This window comes from Pyxicephalus adspersus, chromosome Z (assembly GCF_032062135.1).
Source record: "Pyxicephalus adspersus chromosome Z, UCB_Pads_2.0, whole genome shotgun sequence".
In the NCBI taxonomy this organism is placed as follows: Eukaryota; Metazoa; Chordata; class Amphibia; order Anura; family Pyxicephalidae; genus Pyxicephalus; species Pyxicephalus adspersus.
In genome coordinates, this window is record NC_092871.1 from 65897092 (window position 1) to 65916130 (window position 19039).

Genomic DNA, 19039 nt, shown 5'->3' on the forward strand with positions numbered 1-19039 from the left:
CATCATCCTAGGACAGAGGTGTCAAACTCAAATACACAGAGGGCCAAAATAAAAAACGTAGACAAAGTCGCAGGCCAACCTTGAAATGTATTGAAAAAATTAAGGACCTTTTTTTCTTTTCATTAGATATAAGCCCTTTACATATGGAAACAAAGATGTTTTGCTTCACATTCAATGTGGAACAAGCTTATAATAGAGAAAGAGGCATAAAAATGTTTTTTTTTTATTTAAATTAAGAAAATATCCTTTTTTCTCTTTTTCTTTTTTTATAGCAGAATACCAGGAATACAAGCTGAGGCTTGCAACAAGAGTCTTTATGGTGTATGAATGGACTTGCCAATCCATCTGGATTGCCCTGAATATGATCTTTACTTGCCATTAGTTGTGTAATAGTTGATTGACTGCCATTTCTAACATACGTATAAGAGGAATAAATTAATGGTCATCAGAGATAATGAGGTACCAGCTGTTCACACTCACACAGGCTATCACAAGGGTACTGGCAGTGCCTTCCTTTGGCACGGCTATCAAAGAGAGTATTGTGATTGGACCCATGGGAAAAGTCCTGATACTGTGGCATATAAAGAACGACAGGTGGGTGTCCGGTTCACAGTGTGGGAGAGCTTTTGAGGGGAGAAGCAATGGCATTCTGGGGTGGTGTCTTGGCTTTTGCTGGCTTTTTGGTAGCTGCTCAAGCTTCAACGGTAAGACAGTTTTACACAATGTGGAATCTCTATAAAAGAAATATTTTTAAAATGTATTTCTGAATAAATAATTTTCTGGCCTTTTGTAAAATGAAAAAAATTCTAAGCAGAGAGAATGGAAAGGCATTGTAAGTTAGTGCAGGAAAATACTGCATGCAACCTGTTCATTCTGTGCTCAGCTTAGGTCAGGTTCAATGCAGCACCTAGGGATCCCAGTTACCCAGTTATGTTCACTTTTGTTGCTTTAACAATAGCTTTAAAAGACTATATTTAATACTTACTTTTCAGAAGGTGATGCCTTGCATCTTTGCTATCAGTACAAAAATCTTTAACACCCACCTCACTACCCATTTCCAGTATTGGTGGATGCTTGGTCCCCCTCTGCACACTGTGGTTCTGCATGCCGACCCCTGCTGTGTCCTGTAATGATGCAGTGACATGCAGAAGAAATGGCAGCATACAGTGGGGGATATTGCCACACCTTTTAAGATTCTTGAAGACAGTGAAGATCCAAGGCACCCCCTAGGGGTATTATTTTTTAGGCAGGTTTTTTTTTTTGTTTTTTCCTATTGCAACAATGGTACTTCAAATGTGAACTAAGAAAAAATGCTAAATTACATGAAATATTTCTGTGGGAGACAACCTGAAAAATAAATTGTATTTCTGTTTATCAAGTCCTGAGATTTACACAGCTCTGACACTGAACACAGTCCTGTCTAGCTGGGCAAGAGGCTTCTGCTATAGTTTAGTGACACTTCTATGTCCTTTCCCCAGCCTAGGACTTGATAGTGAAAGGGTTTCTATGCCAGAACAAATATGGAGGTTCCCATTTAGGTAAAATCAGGTTTGTTTTTCACTATGGATAGATAGGTGTGAATAATATCCTTTGCAATACCTTGTAACAAACCCGGGCTAACTACAACAAGAGGTCCTGTCACTGGCCAAATCTACCATAAATGGGCCCTAATGCAGCTCCAGTCTCCACATGTGCTTTGCCCACTTCTGGTTGGTCTATCACCAAAGATTAAAGGCTGACTGTATAAACCCCAGGAGAATGCAGGGAATGCCTGAGATTGTTACTTGTGCTTTCCAAAATGTCATCTTGTGTTATGAAATGACAAACATTGCCAATGACAGTGCTATTATATATCTACAGCTTGGGGTGGTGCATACAGAAGGAGGATTTGTGGAAGGAACTAACAAGAAAATTGGTATTATAAACCCAGTTTACCTGGATATTTTCAAGGGGATCCCTTTTGGTGCTCCTACCAAAGTCCTAGAAAAGCCAGAAAAGCATCCAGGATGGTCAGGTAAGTTGGCATGCCTCTAGTATACTGAGCATCAGCTACAAATGCTGACCACAGCAGACAATTATACTTTCATATTGCAACTTCCACAAGAAAAATTAATAAAGTAAATTTCAGAATTTAGTTGCTTTTGGAAACACATTTCCATTATTTTCATTATTTTTTAAAATTATTATTTATAATTATGTATTATATTATAATTTATGATTATAATATGAGAAATAAATATAATTATCATACCCGGGAGTTAATCCTAGGAATTACAGGCCCACAATATAAACAAAAATTTCTATGCAAAAAAATTAGGATCTCTTTTTGCATCAAAAAACTGACAGAATTAGAACGCTAGGGGGGTTAAAGAGTTACAAGAGGTTACAGAACTGCAAAAGACTTGCGAACTGCCCCCTTCCCCCCATCAAGCCTCTGTCCTGCACACAAAGCAGATGTTCTTCCTCTCAGGACTCAGGACTAATATATATATATATATATATATATATATATATATATATATATATATATATATATATATTCATATATATATATATATATATATTCAAAGTATACAGCGTTATTTATTACTTTTTGTATTCTATGTAATGACAAAATTATCACAAAATAAACCAGGCTAGTAAGTAAGGTTAGTAGGTATAAGCAGTTTACTGGTGCACACTGCTTCCATCTGTCCCTCATTTACAAGATTTATCCCTATTTTGGACCCCCTATTTATATAATTTTATATATATATATATATATATATATATATAAGGAAAAGTTGTGTTAAAAAAACACTTGTGTGTTTTACTAATAATTTAGATTGACAGGGATGTCTGGCAGGGGTTTGTGTTGTCACCATGCTGTTTTGTGAACCTCTATGCGATTTACAGAAAGTTAGAAGCTGTTGGTTGTGCTAGTAGTTGCAATTTGAACTCAGGGCTTTGTTAATGCAACACGGGGGGGGGGGGGGGGTACACTACAATGTATAATGTTAAAATCCAGCACCTTGCACTGTAAAAGCTATTTCTTTTTTAATACCAAACCACTGAGCATAAATTACTCCCAAATGACCACTGACATTGGGGTATTTTTTACTTCTACTGACAAAGCTGTGGCATTTTGTAACTCCAATAGATCTGGATTACGATCCATACCTATTTATAAAATGAGACAAATACAATTTGTGTAATTTTCTAACCAACACCTACTGCAAATTTTGACTCTTAGATTGTGAGCTCTTTTTAGATGGATCCTCTCTCTATAAATACAGTTTATCAATAATTTTAATAATAATAGTAATAAAAAATGGCTTCCTTACCCTCTAATGTGTTCACCTCCAGCAAACCTTTTTTTTTTAAATTTTAGTTCAGCTTTAGGCTGGAGGGCATCATAAACACCTTCCGACATTTAGTATTCAGATCTGTATAATCAATAGTATAGCACAAACTTTTTCTCTAACCTCCATTCATCAGACCTTTCCCATAAGGCCTAGCTCTATGTAGTGATAAATTATCCTCTATTCAGACATTTTTCTCTAAGTAATAGACTGCATGAAATTAAATGGCCTGGAGAAGTATGGTGTTACCATGATATGGAATTCCTGGAAACACTTTGTATTCTGAAAATGTGAGGCTTATAAAATCCACAGTAATTTCACTGGAGTTCAAATAGGAAAAATAAACCTTTAAAAAAAAGAGAAATGATTTCTGGGTAATTCCCATTTTAATTTAGGATTGTAAATAAATCAAACTCTGTATTGCTTATACACTATCTGAAGATAAAAATCTAATCATACAAGTCCTCAATTGGCTAAATATTTGGCACGCTGGGTAATTCGTCAGAAAAGTAAATACTAAAAATAATACATTCAGTATCTATGGAGACATAGTGATAATTAATTTATGTGTACAATTTTAAAACTGCAAAGCTGAAGCCTGCACACTTGCATTTACATTTTGAAATCATGAGGTGAGTGCATTAACTCCATGATTGGAAGAGAGGCTGGTCAAGTAATGTTCAACAAACAGGTCACTTCACAGAACTCTCCTCCATCTGATACTGCTTGTACACCTTATTCTACCTTGAAGTGTTAGGTAGCCTGGATAGTTGTATGCAATATCTGTAACTTCAATACCTGCTTTCAGAATCACCATTGTATTTCCTATTTCTCCCCACAGGTACCCTGAAAGCTACAGAATACAAAAAACGTTGTATGCAAGCAACTCTGCTCCAGACTGATGTCATAGGAGACCTAGACTGTCTGTACCTGAATATCTGGGTTCCTCAGTCTCGTAAAGCAGGTCAGTATTAAGGCACAAAAGTGCTTTAAATCTCACATCTAAATCCGCAGCAGTTTGATCTTGATGTAAAATGTAACTTCATATGATTAGTATTAGTATTATTAATAATACTAATACGTTTTTTATAGCGCCAACATAATATGCAGCGCTGTACATTAAATAGGGGTTGCAAATGTCAGACAGGTACAGACAGTGACACAAGAGGGGGAAAGGACCCTGCCGAGAAGAGCTTACAATCTAAGAGGTTGGGGAAGTCTCACACAATACGAGGGGACATAGGGAGTGGTGGAAGTAGTGAGGGTTTTAGGAGACGGGTAGGCAAGATTGAATAGATGGGTTTGGAGTGCTGAGTGGGTTTTGAGAGAGTCGGGGCAGCTCCAGAAAAGTTGCACAGTCATGCATGTGAGGAGGTTATGAGTGAGAAAGTCATTAGTAGGACATTAGAGGAAAGAGCAACTAGGGGAGTATTTTTCTACCAGGTAAGAAAGGTAAGTTGAACAAGATCTGTGGAGGGATTTGACAGCAAAGCACAGGAGCTCGAATTTGATTCTCAGATGGAATGGAAGCCAATGAGGAGAATTACAAAGAGATGCAGCAGAGGAAGAGTGGTGGGAAAGAATGGATAAGTCTAGCTGCAGCATTCATAATAGATTGTAGGGGAGAGAGTTGGGTTAGTGGAATACCAGAGAGAAGGATGTTAAAGTATTCCAGACGAGAGATTAAAAGAGTGTGTACAAGGAGTTTGGAAGTCTCTGGACAGGTAGGGGTGGATTTTGGAGATGTTGCGCAGGTGAAAGTGACAGGACCTGGAAATGTTGTAAATATGAGGGGTAAATGAGAAGGCAGAATTGAGGGTGATGCCAAGACAATGTGAGACTTAGCTCTGATGAGGTCATTGGCCACTTTATTAAGGACTGTTTTGGCGGAATGAGCAGCTTGAACTCCAGACTGGAGAGGGTCAAGCAGAGAGTTGGTATTCAGGTAGTCTTTTATAGACAAGGTGGTCCAGAAGTTTGGAAAAATATGGGAGAAGAGAGATAAGACCGTAGCTAGAAGGTAGGAAGGGTTTTTTTCAGAATAGGTAGAATATTGGCATGTTTGAAAGCGGTGGGGTAGATACCAGTAGAGAAGGAAAGGTAAATATTTCAGTTAGTGCGGGGGCCAGATCAGAGGGAAAAGGGTCAAGCTGATAGGTAGTAGATAGAGATAATTTTTTAAACATTTGGTATGATGTTTGGTGTGATTGTTGTGTCTGGGTTTTGGGTTAGCAGGACGGGGGTAGTGGAAGGTGGCAGGGCCAACTTTATGCAGAGCCGAAGAAAGAGTGTGTTCGAACTGGGTGGCACCTTTGTCTGGGGGGGTGATTTTGGAGAGAGCGGGGGTGAGGAACATAAGGCAGTTTGTGAATAGGTTGTGTACAAGGTTACGGATATCATTGGCCAGGTCTGGGATTTGGTAAAGGGGGGCAGGAGTTAGATAGGTTGAAGGTGATTAGGTTGTGGTCAGAAAGGGGAAATGAGCTGTCAGAATGGGGAAATAGGTGAGGTTGCAGAGTTTAGAAAATACCAGGTCAAAAGTGTGTCCGGCGAGTGTGTGGGACCGTTTATGTTCTGTGTGAGTCCAATGGAGGAGGAAATGGAGAGCAGCTTGGCTTAGGAAGGATGGTTGGGGTCAACCACTGCAACATTAAAGTCGCCGAGCATGATGGGGGGCAGGTCATGGGAAAGAATGGAGGGGGGGAGCGGTAAACAACAGCAACAATGAGGGGTAGGGGGTGGAAAAAACAGAATGGCCTTTGAAAGAGGTGAAAATAAGAGAGGGCAGAGTAGAAAGGACTCTGATTGACAGCAGTGATGAGCATATTGGTTTTGGAAACTGAGTGTATCAACCAATACTAATTCTTTTTTCATTTAATTGAGGTGTCCAGCAATGCACGTTTTCCTAAGGGGGTAAATAATACATATAATACACACAAGGCTTGATTTCTCTTTATCTAATGTATGCTATGTCCTAAGGAGGCAGGGTTCCCAGGAACAACTCACAACCACCCACACATCATGCTGCTGTATGTAAGAGGACCAGTGAATATACGAGGGGGTGCTGAGAAGTTCCTGGCTTTGCCCAAAAAGAAGAGAGCCAGAGTTATGAGATAATACATTTATTCAACATATTCCCCCCTGAGACTGATGCACTTGGTACAGCGTAGTTGCAGCTTTTCTAGACCGTTCAAATAAAAGTCCTTTGGTTGGGCCGCAAACCAGCTCCCAGCAGCATCTTTGACGTCAGAAACGTCCTCAAAACGTTGCCCCTTCAGGTGTTTTTTCAAATTCGGGAACAGATAATAGTCCGAAGGGGCCAGGTCAGGTGAGTAGGGGGGGTGGTGGACCAATTGGAAACCCAGGGTGTTCAATTTGACAGCCAAAACTTTGGACGAGTGCACAGGTGCATTGTCAAGCAAAAAAAGGATCCCTTTGGTTAACTTTCCACGGTGCTTCGTCCTAATTGGATCCTTCAGCTAGTCCAGAAGGTTAGCATAATACTGTCCAGTGATACTAGAGCCCTGAGGTAGGTAGTCCACCAACAGAATATCGTCTTTGTCCCAGAAAGTGGACGCCATGACTTTTTTGGCCGATTTTTGGGTTCAGAACTTCTTTGGGACCCACTGTGGCGCCATTCCTTTAACTGTTCCTTGGTTTCTGGATCATAGATGTGGAGCCAGGTTTCATCCTCAGTCACTAACGTAGCTAAAAAGTCCTGTGCAGCTTCAAAATAACCCAAAACACCTTTGGATGCTTCAACTCGTTTCTTCTTCTGATCACTGTTCAAACATTTTGGCACCCACTTCGCTGAAAGCTAGTGCATGTCTAGGATAGTGGTGATAACAAACCCAACACGCTCGCTTGAGATGTCAAGTATCTGGGCTATCTTTTTTGCGGATATTCGCCAGTCCTCAATAATCATCTCATGGACAGCATCTCAGGTTGCCGGGTCAGTTGAGGTTGGGGGGTGCCCACTGCGGGGCTCATCTTCAACGGTGAAATGCCCAGTCTTGAAACGAGATATCCAGCTTTTGACAGTGCTGTAGGAAGGACACTTCTCCCCCAGTGTTTGTGACATCTCAGTGTGAATGTCCTTTGCTAACTCCAACAACGTGAAACTTGCTTGTGCCTCTGCCATCACAGCTTCTCACTTAAAAAAAAAAAGTTTTAAAAATCCCAAAGACCTGATTTTTGCACAGTTGCATACTAAGATATTCGTCTGTCATATGCCCCCGCACTCCATTTTCTATTCCATCTGGAAGGAGCAAAGCTAGGAACTTCTCAGCACCCCCTCGTAGATCAGGGATGAAAACACACTGTACCGATACCACTCTTACTCTTTATAATGTCTACCATGTCAAAGTTCTTTTAATGCTTTGCTGTATAGTTGTGTTTTATTGCAGAGAAATGGAAGCCTTGGCATAAGGGGCACACTTAAAAAGACATGAAAAGACCTTCAGACTTGGATTAAATTATTTCAGAACTGCTGCAGATAACACATTAAAACATAAAAGCCACTCCACCTCTCTTTAACTGCTCTTTGTTTCCTGTTCAGTGTCTACAAATCTCCCTGTTATGGTCTGGATTTATGGTGGAGGGTTCCTGCTTGGAGGAGGACAAGGAGCTAATTTTCTCGACAATTACCTGTATGATGGAGAGGAACTGGCAGTCCGAGGCAACGTTATTGTGGTGACACTAAACTATCGAGTGGGACCATTGGGATTTCTGAGCACAGGAGATGCCAATGCTCCAGGTAACCTTTTTTGTATTGGTTAAAAGGAAAATCAGGCAGAAGGTTTATGTAGTTTTAATATTGTCTTTGCCCAACATGCAGAAGCATATTTCCTTAAAAAAACTTGGTAGAATATGTGGAATTAAGGGGCACAGTCAAAAGATTTTTCTATATAAAGTTTTATTTTGTAAAAACAATCTACGGCTTTCTTGTCGGATTGTACCTTAAATTTTGATAGAGTTGCCACCCTTCCTATGGATTATCCTATATCCCTTTAGATTTGCCCCTGTTACTTTTAGGAACAGATTACTGACTTGTTCAGTTTTTCCTCCATGCAATATGGCTCCCTCCAGCACTATAGGGTAAATTGTTTGTTTGTTTTTTTAACACAGGTGACATTACTTTGGGACAAAGGCAGGTAGGATAATTATATGACTATAAGAGGTTCAAAGGCATGTTTTTTTTATGTGTGCTTTATGAGACTGTACTAATGTTTTAAAATGTGTAGATAAAAGAGCATGGGTTAGTTCAACAGGGGTTTAACAAATTTTTTTCACATTTCCTGAACTCAAACTTAGTGTAGAAGCCCAAAATATTCTAATGGTGATGAAAACTGGTATTCAGTTACATCTTTTTTATATTAATATTCAGCGAAGGGAATGTTTTTTTTCATGCAGTTCTGAGGGCAACATCAAATTTACACAAATCCTTTATATATATAGGAGATACCTTAAAACTTAATAAAAAAACTGTGGGATTTCCTTTACATTTCAACCAAACTCTAAAGGATGCAGCCTGGGTAGCCAAGAAAGAAAATCATACCATGAGCATGCAAACCCCCTTTCTGTAAAATATCAGGACACAGGCCTTTCAACTTCTGGGGTTAATGTTAAGAGACAGGGGCTTATATTGGTATCTGGATGCCCCCACCCAGTAGAATTAGTACAGGGGAACATTAGTACCCCAAACAGATTCCTGCAACAAAGTAAATGTTTACCTAGAATCTTGGTTCAAGTAAAAGATTTTCACTCACTTTGAAAAACTGTCATATTTATGAAAAGAGAATAATTTGATGGTGTATGATATGCACCAACCACCATGCTAAAAGTATCATGTATTGAAATTATCTCTTGGCTAACCCCTGTGTTTTGTTTTAGGAAACTACGGTCTGTGGGATCAGCATTTTGCCATTGCATGGGTAAAAAGAAACATTGCTGCTTTTGGAGGTGACCCCAACAACATCACCATTTTTGGAGAGTCAGCTGGAGCTGCCAGTGTCTCTCTACAGGTGATTAACTAAGACATTTCACCACATCAAAATGCATTTTATTTCTGATGAACCCCTTGTGTTTGTGGATACCTGAAAGCCTAACTTAACATTTTTTTAATGAAAAATAAACTGGCCAGTTTTCATTAAAAGATAAAAAGAAAATCTGCTTTTCCTGCAATATTTCCCCTCTCCTAGTCCAGTTCTGTCTTCTGCAGAATCACCAATATTTAGTCCAGGACCTTGGTTGCATGATGCCTAAACTTTTGGGGTCAATGAAGCTTTTGCCATAATGTGTATGATTTTGAAATTATGGCACAATTATCTTGTAAAGTGCTCATCTACAGGGCTGCAAAGTCTGCAATTTCCCATGCTGCTCTGCACTTCCACATTCTGCCTGGCATCCTTTGATTTAGAAGGTTTAGGCTGGCTCAGGATGACATAAATCCTCTGCCCGAGCATTCTTTCTGACACTTAGTACTTACTCCCAGCATGTGGACGCTAAGTGAGGGATGTTGATGTACATTTTATATAAAAATGTAACCAGGCAGGTGGAAAGATTTAATGTCAGAGACATATTTATTATGTTATAGGTTTTTTTATCATAAGAATTAAATTATTTTTACAATTTCAGCTAGATCAGATGTTTTTACCCTTTTTCCACTGAAGAACCCTAAAAATGTCAGATCTCAGGGAACGCCTTAAATAAATTATAGATCTATAACTCATGGTACATTAGCACAATCAGTGGTTTGTAGATATAGTGATAAATACATGTATAAGTTATACAGTTATTTTTCTATTAAGAAGCTTGGACTTTTTCTGCACAAGTCAGCGAAAAAACATATTTATATCAGTCCAAGCCACATGCAAGGAATATTAGGTAGCGATATAACCTCCACGCTGGTTTCCCTGACTCCTGGAAGCTCAAGGTACTCGGTCCACATCATTCTCACTGTGTCTGGGCACAGTTAAACCCCTGCACAGTTCCCCAGGCTTTATACCACCTGTGTCTTTACCAGACCAGCTACAACCTTTCTTTCTGCAAGATTACATGTTCTTCTCACCCTTCTTTACCTACTCCAGCAGCAAAACCCCTAGAGACATTTTAGGTTCCATGGAACCCTGGCTGAAGGAAATGTAAGAATTTTAAGCTCCTTTCCAATTTTTCAGTGTAACTTTAAAAAATATGTTGTTTACAGGACTTAGTAACTGAATCTCAAATTACACATGTCTGAGTGAGTCAGAGCATTTACTCTTTCCACCAGCCTACATGGCTGTATGGAGATTCACTTAGACAAAAATGGTCTTAAAGAAAACAGCAAGAACAGTGGGCATATATTTAAAGTGCAGTAACCTATAGCAACAAGTCAGTATTTTTCTTTGGTGGGCTCAGATCAGGGAACTCATTATTTCTGATTGAGTGATTTGATTTATCGCTTTTTGTTTCATTTAATAATTTTCCTTCTTTTTTATCCCTGTGTGTCATAGACTCTGACTCCATACAACGTTGGACTGATCAAACGTGCTATCAGCCAGAGTGGAGTAGGAACATGCCCATGGGCAATCCAGCAAGACCCCCTGATGTGGACCAAAAAGGTATTTCAAATCAAAACAAATGTGATTTGTTTTGTATTTCTCTGTGATCACAGTTTTTACCTTTGTAAAAGGAGTCACATATAACACATACTTTTGACATTCCCTTCATTTACTTGTCAAGGAAATTTTTTTGTTAAAAGGTAAAGAGATTTTTTGTACTGTTCTCAGTATCACCTAAAGAGATAGCTTAGTGACCCCACTGAAAGTTGGGATATCTCACTGACTACATAGGTATCTATCGAACGTCCGTAGAAATAAAGTTTTTGGTTTTTCAGTTAGTTGGGTTTTTTGTTCATTTTTTTTTTACATTTGCAAAATGCATCTCTGCTTTTTGAGGAATAAAATACCATTTTAGTGTCCTGCCTCTCTTGAATTCAATATTACTGTGTTTTTTCTGCCAATGCTCGCCAAAAACGTGGGCATCTGCTGTCAGTTGGCATCCAGGGTAGCTGGTTGAAGCACAGATGTACTTGACTATTTATGGTCCTTAGTCTACATTTCTCATCCTCATGTTATAGCTGAACAAGTAGAATCAACTATTAGGATATTGTTCATTATGTGTCATTATTGATGACACAGTGGATGCAGGCCCTGACAGAATGACTACAATTAATTCCCAATAATCTTTAAGTGTGCAGGAACATTCAAATATTTGAGTATCTGTTATGACATTTAAAAATCTCAGAAGTTCAGCCATTAGCAAATAAAGCAAAGTTTAATAAAGCCTGGGGTTATTCTTTTGCTTTTTCTTTTGAGGTATGTTCTTTAAAAAAAACTCGCCTTTACGCAGGTTGCAGGAAATGTTGGTTGTCCCATTGATGACACTAAGGCCCTTGCTGACTGCTTGCGGAAGACGGACCCCAAGGCCATCACTCTTGCTTACCAACTGGATCTAGTCAACCTAAAGTGTGAGTAATCATCACTTGGAGATGTAAATATGAAACTGTAACATCATAGGGGAAAATAATTATTGCTGACCTCTCCTTCTGAATATACTGGTTGTCTGGTAGACTCTTTGGCTTTGTTGACATAAAAAAGAAGCATAGAATTAAAGTACAGTATATGTCATGCTCAACTCCAGCCTTACCTTTAGTCTTCCACAGTTGTACGGTTGTTTCTCTCCTGTACTGATAATGCTTACTCCGATTTCACTGTACACATCAAGCTTCTTATTTAGTATTAAAATCTGCAGAAAGTAATTTATAAAAAAGCCTAACATTGTTTCTGCACTCAAAATCTCTGATTAGGTAACAAATGCACTCTCACATCCTTTCTCAACATTTTACCCCACAGGCACCCCCGAAGTTAGGTTTAGGTCTAGGGTAACCCATGCTAAATGGATCAATGGGAAGAATGCCCTTTATATTGAGTAGTTTAAGGGGCATTTACAATGATGATCAGTATGCCATCCTTCAACTGTGAGGTTAATCCACCACTGCTCACTGTACTGAAACAGAGTATTGTGTTGTTTCCACCAAGCTATGAAAGACCCTGCTGGGCCTGCCTATATTACATTGACAAGCACAGAGATCAATGATGATATCAGTGTATGTAAAATAAACTTTTATAAATAAGCAGGTGATGGGGTACCACATGGAGCCTGGTATTTCTTAATTAGCTTGAAAATTTAAGCCTTTCTCATCTGCTTGCTATCCAATTAGAACCCCCTTATTAGAGACACACACACACCCTTTCTGCTCCTTTCTCTCTCATTGGTCTTTGCTGGCTTTGTCTTTCTGTTGTCTAGTCTTACATAGTTATGACACCGCATTTGCCATGCTTGGTCCCATAGATTTATATTTTAGGCTTTTTTTATTACTGAATGACAGGACAATTCAACTCCATTTTCTTCTCCTCCTGCAGATCCCTTGGTACATTACCTGGCTTTCACTCCAGTCATTGATGGTGATTTCATCCCAGACGAACCCAAGAATCTGTTTAACAACTCTGCTAAAGTGGATTATATGGCCGGAGTGAATAATATGGATGGGCACTTATTTGCAGGAATTGACATGCCAGCCATAAACAGGCCTTTACAGAAGATTTATAAGTGAGTGATAATTCTAGTGTAACTGTGGTAGTTCATATCACACTAACTCTTCTTTAATCTCCAAAAAAAAGTTTTGCTTCATATGCATTAGTAATACAACAAGCATATAGTTGTGATTATTGCAAGAATGGCTGGCCTTTGGCATATGATGATGTATTCTTTAGTGCTAACACATTTCCTTTCTAGGTTGACAATGTTGGTCACATTAGGACAAGAAATAATGCAGCTACCACGGAATAGAAAGATGCAATATATTAGTTTATTTTTATTTGGTTTAGCCACACTTTAGGGTGAAATGAAATGTTCACTGTATACGCATGTTGTTATTATTCATCCCCCCTGACGTTCTGTTTGATTTGATGGTTCATTTCTCTTAGGGATGAAGTCCATAAACTTGTGCAAGGTTTAACTCTTCCTAAAGGATCTTCAGGGCTGGATATTGCTTTTGAACTTTATACAGCAAACTGGGGAGAAAACCCAGATCAGGAAGTTATGAAGAAGACTGTAGTTGAGTTAGAGACAGATTACATCTTCTTGGTTCCAACACAAGAGGCTCTGGCCCTTCATTATATGCATGCACAGTAAGTCCTAACAGAATTATCATGATGGCTGTATTTCCTGTAAGAAATTTCCAGGTCAGTGGGTTTTTTTTAAGAATATTTAACTAAATGTATTATTTTAAAAAATTACAGCTCTATTATATAAAAGTACAACTCTATCATATACATCAGTTCTTCAATACAACCAAATTATTCTGTACATACCAAAAGTTATTGCATTCACCAGTATACTTACTCTCTCTCTTGGTATGAAGGTAGGCAAAAGGCAGAATTAAAATCACAACACACAGAGATGGTGGTGTCCTATATATGTTTTCCACGATATTCAGTACTTCTCCAGATAATATTGGTAATGCTTACTCCATTATGGAGTGATAATAAATAATTATCTCCAACTAGATTCAATCACTGTATGGAAAAAAAACAACAAGTATATAGGTGAGATGTCCAAAATTCTCTGTATACATGTGTATATAAATATAAATATATATATATACACGCACCCATATATACTTCCATATAAATATGTCAGCCCCATATGTCCTACACCATTACTCCACTATTCCCTCTTGTTATAAGCACTATAGCTGTACCACTTCATAAAAGAAACATTATATCATATGCACAATGTAAAAAGCACATTATAGCACATTAAATCATATGCACAATGAAAAAGGCAGGGGAGGGGGTTAGAGAACACAGACTGCTGCAGGCAGCAGCAAGTCACGGCTAGTGTTAGTTGAATAGCTCACTATTCGATTCGACAGCTATTCGGCCGAATATAGCAAAAAAATTTGGGTGGTCGAATTCGAATTCGAATCCCATTAAAGTCAATGGGAGAAAAATTCGGGTTTGTTTCAGCACTGTGTAGAGCTTCTACAGCCTCCAAACATATGTAAAAAGATACATTATAAAAGGATACATGAAAAGATACATTGTAAAGAGATACTTTGTAAAAGGATACATTATAAAAAGATACATAACACTATTCCATACCTCTGGACTTCACATGAAGATTAAAGAGCACATGTCAAATCAATTTTAGGCTAAAGCTAGGTACACACTTCCAATAATTATTGTTGGAAAATGAACGATTACGACCGATCAACGATTATGCACGATTATACTTGAACAATCATATTGTGCACAATTCTGTACATGCTGTAACAATATGATCGTTCATATATAATCCACCAACACTGTCCACACGCTAGATACAATCGTTTGAACGATGCAGGGAGGGACATGTAAAAGGGAAAGTGTACCGCAGAAACATGCACGATCACTGAACGACCGTACACATGATAGATAGTGAAAGATCGTCAGCCAATCAGATCCACCAACGACAATCCTCGTTCGTCGGTGTCCTTGGTCCCTTTTTTTGGCCAATCGGTTGTTCATCAGTTGTTTCTAACGATAATTATTGGACGTGTGTATGCAGCTTTAGTCTACACGGACTGCATTCCCATGGGCTAATCTACACCAGGATGTTTCCTTCAGGCACGTTTTTGAGCGTTATCTTAAACGTTGCTTGCAACATTTAAAAAATTAAAACGCTGGATAAACGCGGGAAAACGCTTCCACTGAACTCAATGGAGGCTTTTTCAAGCGTTTTTAAGCTTTTATGAAAGCTTTCATTGAAAACAATGGGGGCTTTTATAAACATTTTTAGCAGGACTTTGGAATTTGGAAGCCCCCTTTAATAAGGAGACTCCCAGATCTCCACCGCCCCACCCTGGGGAATGAGTACAGGGGTACATACATCCTCTTACTCATTCCCTGAAAGGGTTAAAATATAAGTAAAAAATAGGACAAGGCTTTAATTTAAAATCATTTTATTAATGTGTGTGTTTGTGTAATTTAACTTTTTTTTTTTTCTTAAATTATTTATTTCAGGTGTTTTTTATTTTTTACAGGTTATCCTACAATGACATTATGAATCATAATGTCATTGTGGGATTTCTGGACCGTGGGAACTGTGCGGTCACAGTTAATTGAAAGCAGGTGCCTTCAGTGAGCTGTAACCGCAAGCAATAGGAGGGCAATGAATGGAAATACTATGTTCATTCATTACCTCTACTTCTCTGTGATTGGCTGAGAAATAGACCAATCACAGAGCAGTAGAGGTATAAATGGACATAGTAATTCCATTCAACCTCTATTGCCCTCGTATTGGCTCCAGGATCAGGGGAGCAGAGCTGTCAGCATAAAGCTCCGCTGATTGCTCCGCTCCCTGAGTTGCTGAGGAAAGGGAAATCCTGATCAGGCAGGAAAGGCACCTGCTTTCAATTAACTGTGACCGCACAGTTCCCACGGTCCAGAAATCCCACAATGACATTATGATTCATAATGTCATTGTAGGATAACCTGTAAAAAAAAAAAAAACAAAAAAAAAAACAAGTTTAAAATAAAAAACAAAAACGAAATAAATAAATTAAAAAAAAAAATATCGAATCGATATCGATATATAACTATCGAATGCAGCAAAATTCGGTTCGGGTATACCCGAATTCGAACAGCCATATTCGGGTCGAATATAGGGACAACCCGAATTAGAACATCAACACTAGTCATGGCCGCAACTATAGCTTTAGCTGCCTATATCTCTGGAACTAACAATTATTTTGATATTTTTCACTAAAGGCCATCTCTGCTAATATATTTCTTTGTCATGTGCTAGCTTTGAATGGCCTGATTTATGACAGGTTTACTTAAACATTTAGTCAGATGATGTTAGTTCAGCCCTTAGTGATTGGATCTCAGGTAAAACCTAATGCAGTTTCATTTTTGCTAGAAGCAAAAGGTGCACTACCAACTTGTATATGGTGGCCTTACTTGGATGCTTTTTTCCTTTTTTAAAACCCCTCCACCTCTTTCACCACCATTTATTCTTGAACCTTGTCTTCTTTTTTTCCATGATCTTGTAATCTATCTCTTGTAATTTTTCCTTTCACTACACTATTTTACCAAGGCCTCTATATAAGACAGCATTGCCTTTATATGTACAATTGCCTGCCTCCCCTGGTTTTGTGATTTGGTCAGACACAACACACACTTTTTATACTTTTCATATTTTGTACTTGAAAGATAATAAAAGTTACCTTACCATTTCAATCTGCAGCTATTGCAATTTTCTAAAAGCTGTCAAAATGCAATTCTAATATGGTAATCTGGAGGTATTGTTATGTCAGGAATATAATTCAGATATTCTGTACACTGTTGATGTACAGAAATGTGACCAGAATTGTAATTTTGTGTTTGCGTGATAAGCTAATTGATTTTCCTAAAAGTCTGCTTATCACCCATAGGGAATTTTTTTTTCTAAACAAAAGTGTTAGTTTTACTTAAAATATAAAATTGAGTAAACATGAATCCAAACACAGCAAAACCTTACTTATCATGCTCTTGATTTGATATTGATAATAGAAGTACAAGTCTTTAACTTACACGTTCACTCTATTTATTTATTTTTTTTAATTCCAGAAATGCCAATACTTTCAGCTACCTGTTCTCCCACCCATCTCGCATGCCCATATATCCAAGCTGGATGGGCGCTGATCATGCTGATGACCTGCAGTACATGTTTGGTAAACCATTCACAAACACCCTCGCTTACAGGCCACAAGATCGTGATGTCTCTGAGGCCATGATAGCTTACTGGACCAACTTTGCTGCAACCGGGTAAGCTCACATTCTCTCTGTATATCATGGTTGGTTTTCTATCAGAAATCATCTTGTTTATGACGTGAATATCTTGTCTAATTAGGTTTTAATTTAAACAGCATTTTTCTAGCCTTTGTGCTGTCTATTACTTATTCAATTGTACAACTGTATAGCTATATGATGGAACTGGAGCGAGAGAACAGCTGCTTCTATCAGACCCTTGTCTGTATCTTTGGCTTCATGATAGCCTTTCTATAGGTCAATCTGGATAGCTAAAATTTTAAAATCTTAACCAACCCAACCCTTTGTATATACCTCAGATCAGCAAGTGTCTCCAACATTCCTAATTTATTTGGAATTCTGCAGGTAGAAGGTTTATGCAGTAGGGTCTTTAGGGATTAACTGCATTGCCCTGTGTAGTATGCAATTCCTGCACCAGGTCATCTGTCGATCTGAGCTGTGTACATGCTAACACAGTATGGGTAGAGGGCTGTTAGGCTGTTGCTTAAAACTAAAGCTAGCCTGGAAAAGAATAATGTGGCCATATAAATGGTGGCCTTTTTTAGCTAAACTAAAACTGACAGGTGGATTGTGTGGCTTTATATTCACTTGAAAGCTGAGTGGTTGCCACTATCCTCTTCCCTTACTGAACAGAATCTGACCGAGCCTTAAAATGCTGCTTTGTGATAATGGCTCAGGCTTCATACAACCCTCAGTCGCAAAGATAATAGGAAAAAGGCTTTAAATAAAAAAAAACAAAATGTGCCAACATCTACATTATGTGAGGTGCTAATTTGATTTATTATGTTGTTTGGTTGAAACACATATTACATACTTGTTGGTAAGTTAATTACATCATTAATACTGCATTCCTTATTTTACTTGGCACTATATGTTTACAGTCAAAAAAAAGCTATCTCAACTCTTCATCATACCCTTTAAAAAAAAAAAAAAGTTTGAATACCATAAAAAAAATGTTCCCCATATTTGAATCTTATGAAAATGCTTTGCCATTTTGACAGGGATCCCTCCAAAGGAAACTCTAAAGTCCCTACACCTTGGTTGAATTACAATACTCAGTATGGGCTGTACCTGGATATCAACAAAAAGATTACTACTAATTCTATGAAAAAAGACCTGAGGTCTCCTTACGTCAGGTTTTGGTGCTCCACCTACCGAAATTTGCCCAGTGCGTAATGGTGAAATCAAATTTTAAATTAAAGTTCACAAAGTAAAAGCACATTTTGTGTCTGTTTTTATTGCTGATTCTCTGCATTGCGTTACAGTTTTCACTTTGTCATTTGCAAGAAAAGGGGTTTGGGAATACTGCTTAAGTGTAAGCCTATTGGTGATAATCAATGTCAAACAGCAGCTGCAAAAAAAAATGTCAATCTTGGTTCAACAGGTAGTTAACACATGGTGCTAACATGATGGTGCTCCTGTGTAAGGTCACTAGATTGATATGTGTAAACAGACCTAAGGTCAGTAAAATGGTTAAAGCCAAACACCAGGTAGCGGTAAAAAAATAAACAATGAATGCAGTTATGTGCTCATTAAACACATAATATATGACGGTTACAATAAAAACAAGGATGGGAGAGAAAAGGGCAGCACTCTGAACCAATCAGGTATAATCATAACTAACAGATTGGGCAGGCAGGTGACCTAACTTTTTTGTTTAACTGCAGCAGAAAAAAGTCAGATCCCCAACCTACCTAGGTTATACCTTTGGTATGGGGGAAATGCCTCAGTCATAGCAAGGGGTTCTTTACAATCAGAATGGTTAAGTTATGGAATTATTACAGAAGGGAGTAATGCCAAAAT

The 19039-nt window shown here is 38.3% G+C and overlaps 1 protein-coding gene across 1 annotated transcript; it reads left to right on the forward strand.

Annotated features, from left to right (window-relative positions):
* Positions 1-590: 590 nt before the first annotated feature.
* Positions 591-18455, forward strand: CEL (carboxyl ester lipase). The gene is made up of 11 exons (XM_072429837.1): positions 591-704; positions 1861-2014; positions 4183-4305; positions 7900-8097; positions 9234-9364; positions 10835-10942; positions 11733-11850; positions 12806-12992; positions 13370-13573; positions 17036-17233; positions 18238-18455. Exons 1-11 carry the CDS (start codon positions 642-644, stop codon positions 18410-18412), a joined length of 1659 nt encoding a protein of 552 aa, XP_072285938.1. The 5' UTR covers positions 591-641; the 3' UTR covers positions 18413-18455.
* The last annotated feature ends 584 nt before the right edge of the window (positions 18456-19039 follow it).

Excerpts from the sequence above, each read along its gene's own strand:
- CEL (XM_072429837.1), top strand. The coding sequence starts at position 642 with ATGGCATTCTGGGGTGGTGTCTTGGCTTTTGCTGGCTTTTTGGTAGCT. Across the intron at positions 10,943-11,732 it reads CCCTGATGTGGACCAAAAAG|GTTGCAGGAAATGTTGGTTG; the intron begins GTATTTCAAATC and ends GCCTTTACGCAG. Across the intron at positions 11,851-12,805 it reads GGATCTAGTCAACCTAAAGT|ATCCCTTGGTACATTACCTG; the intron begins GTGAGTAATCAT and ends CTCCTCCTGCAG.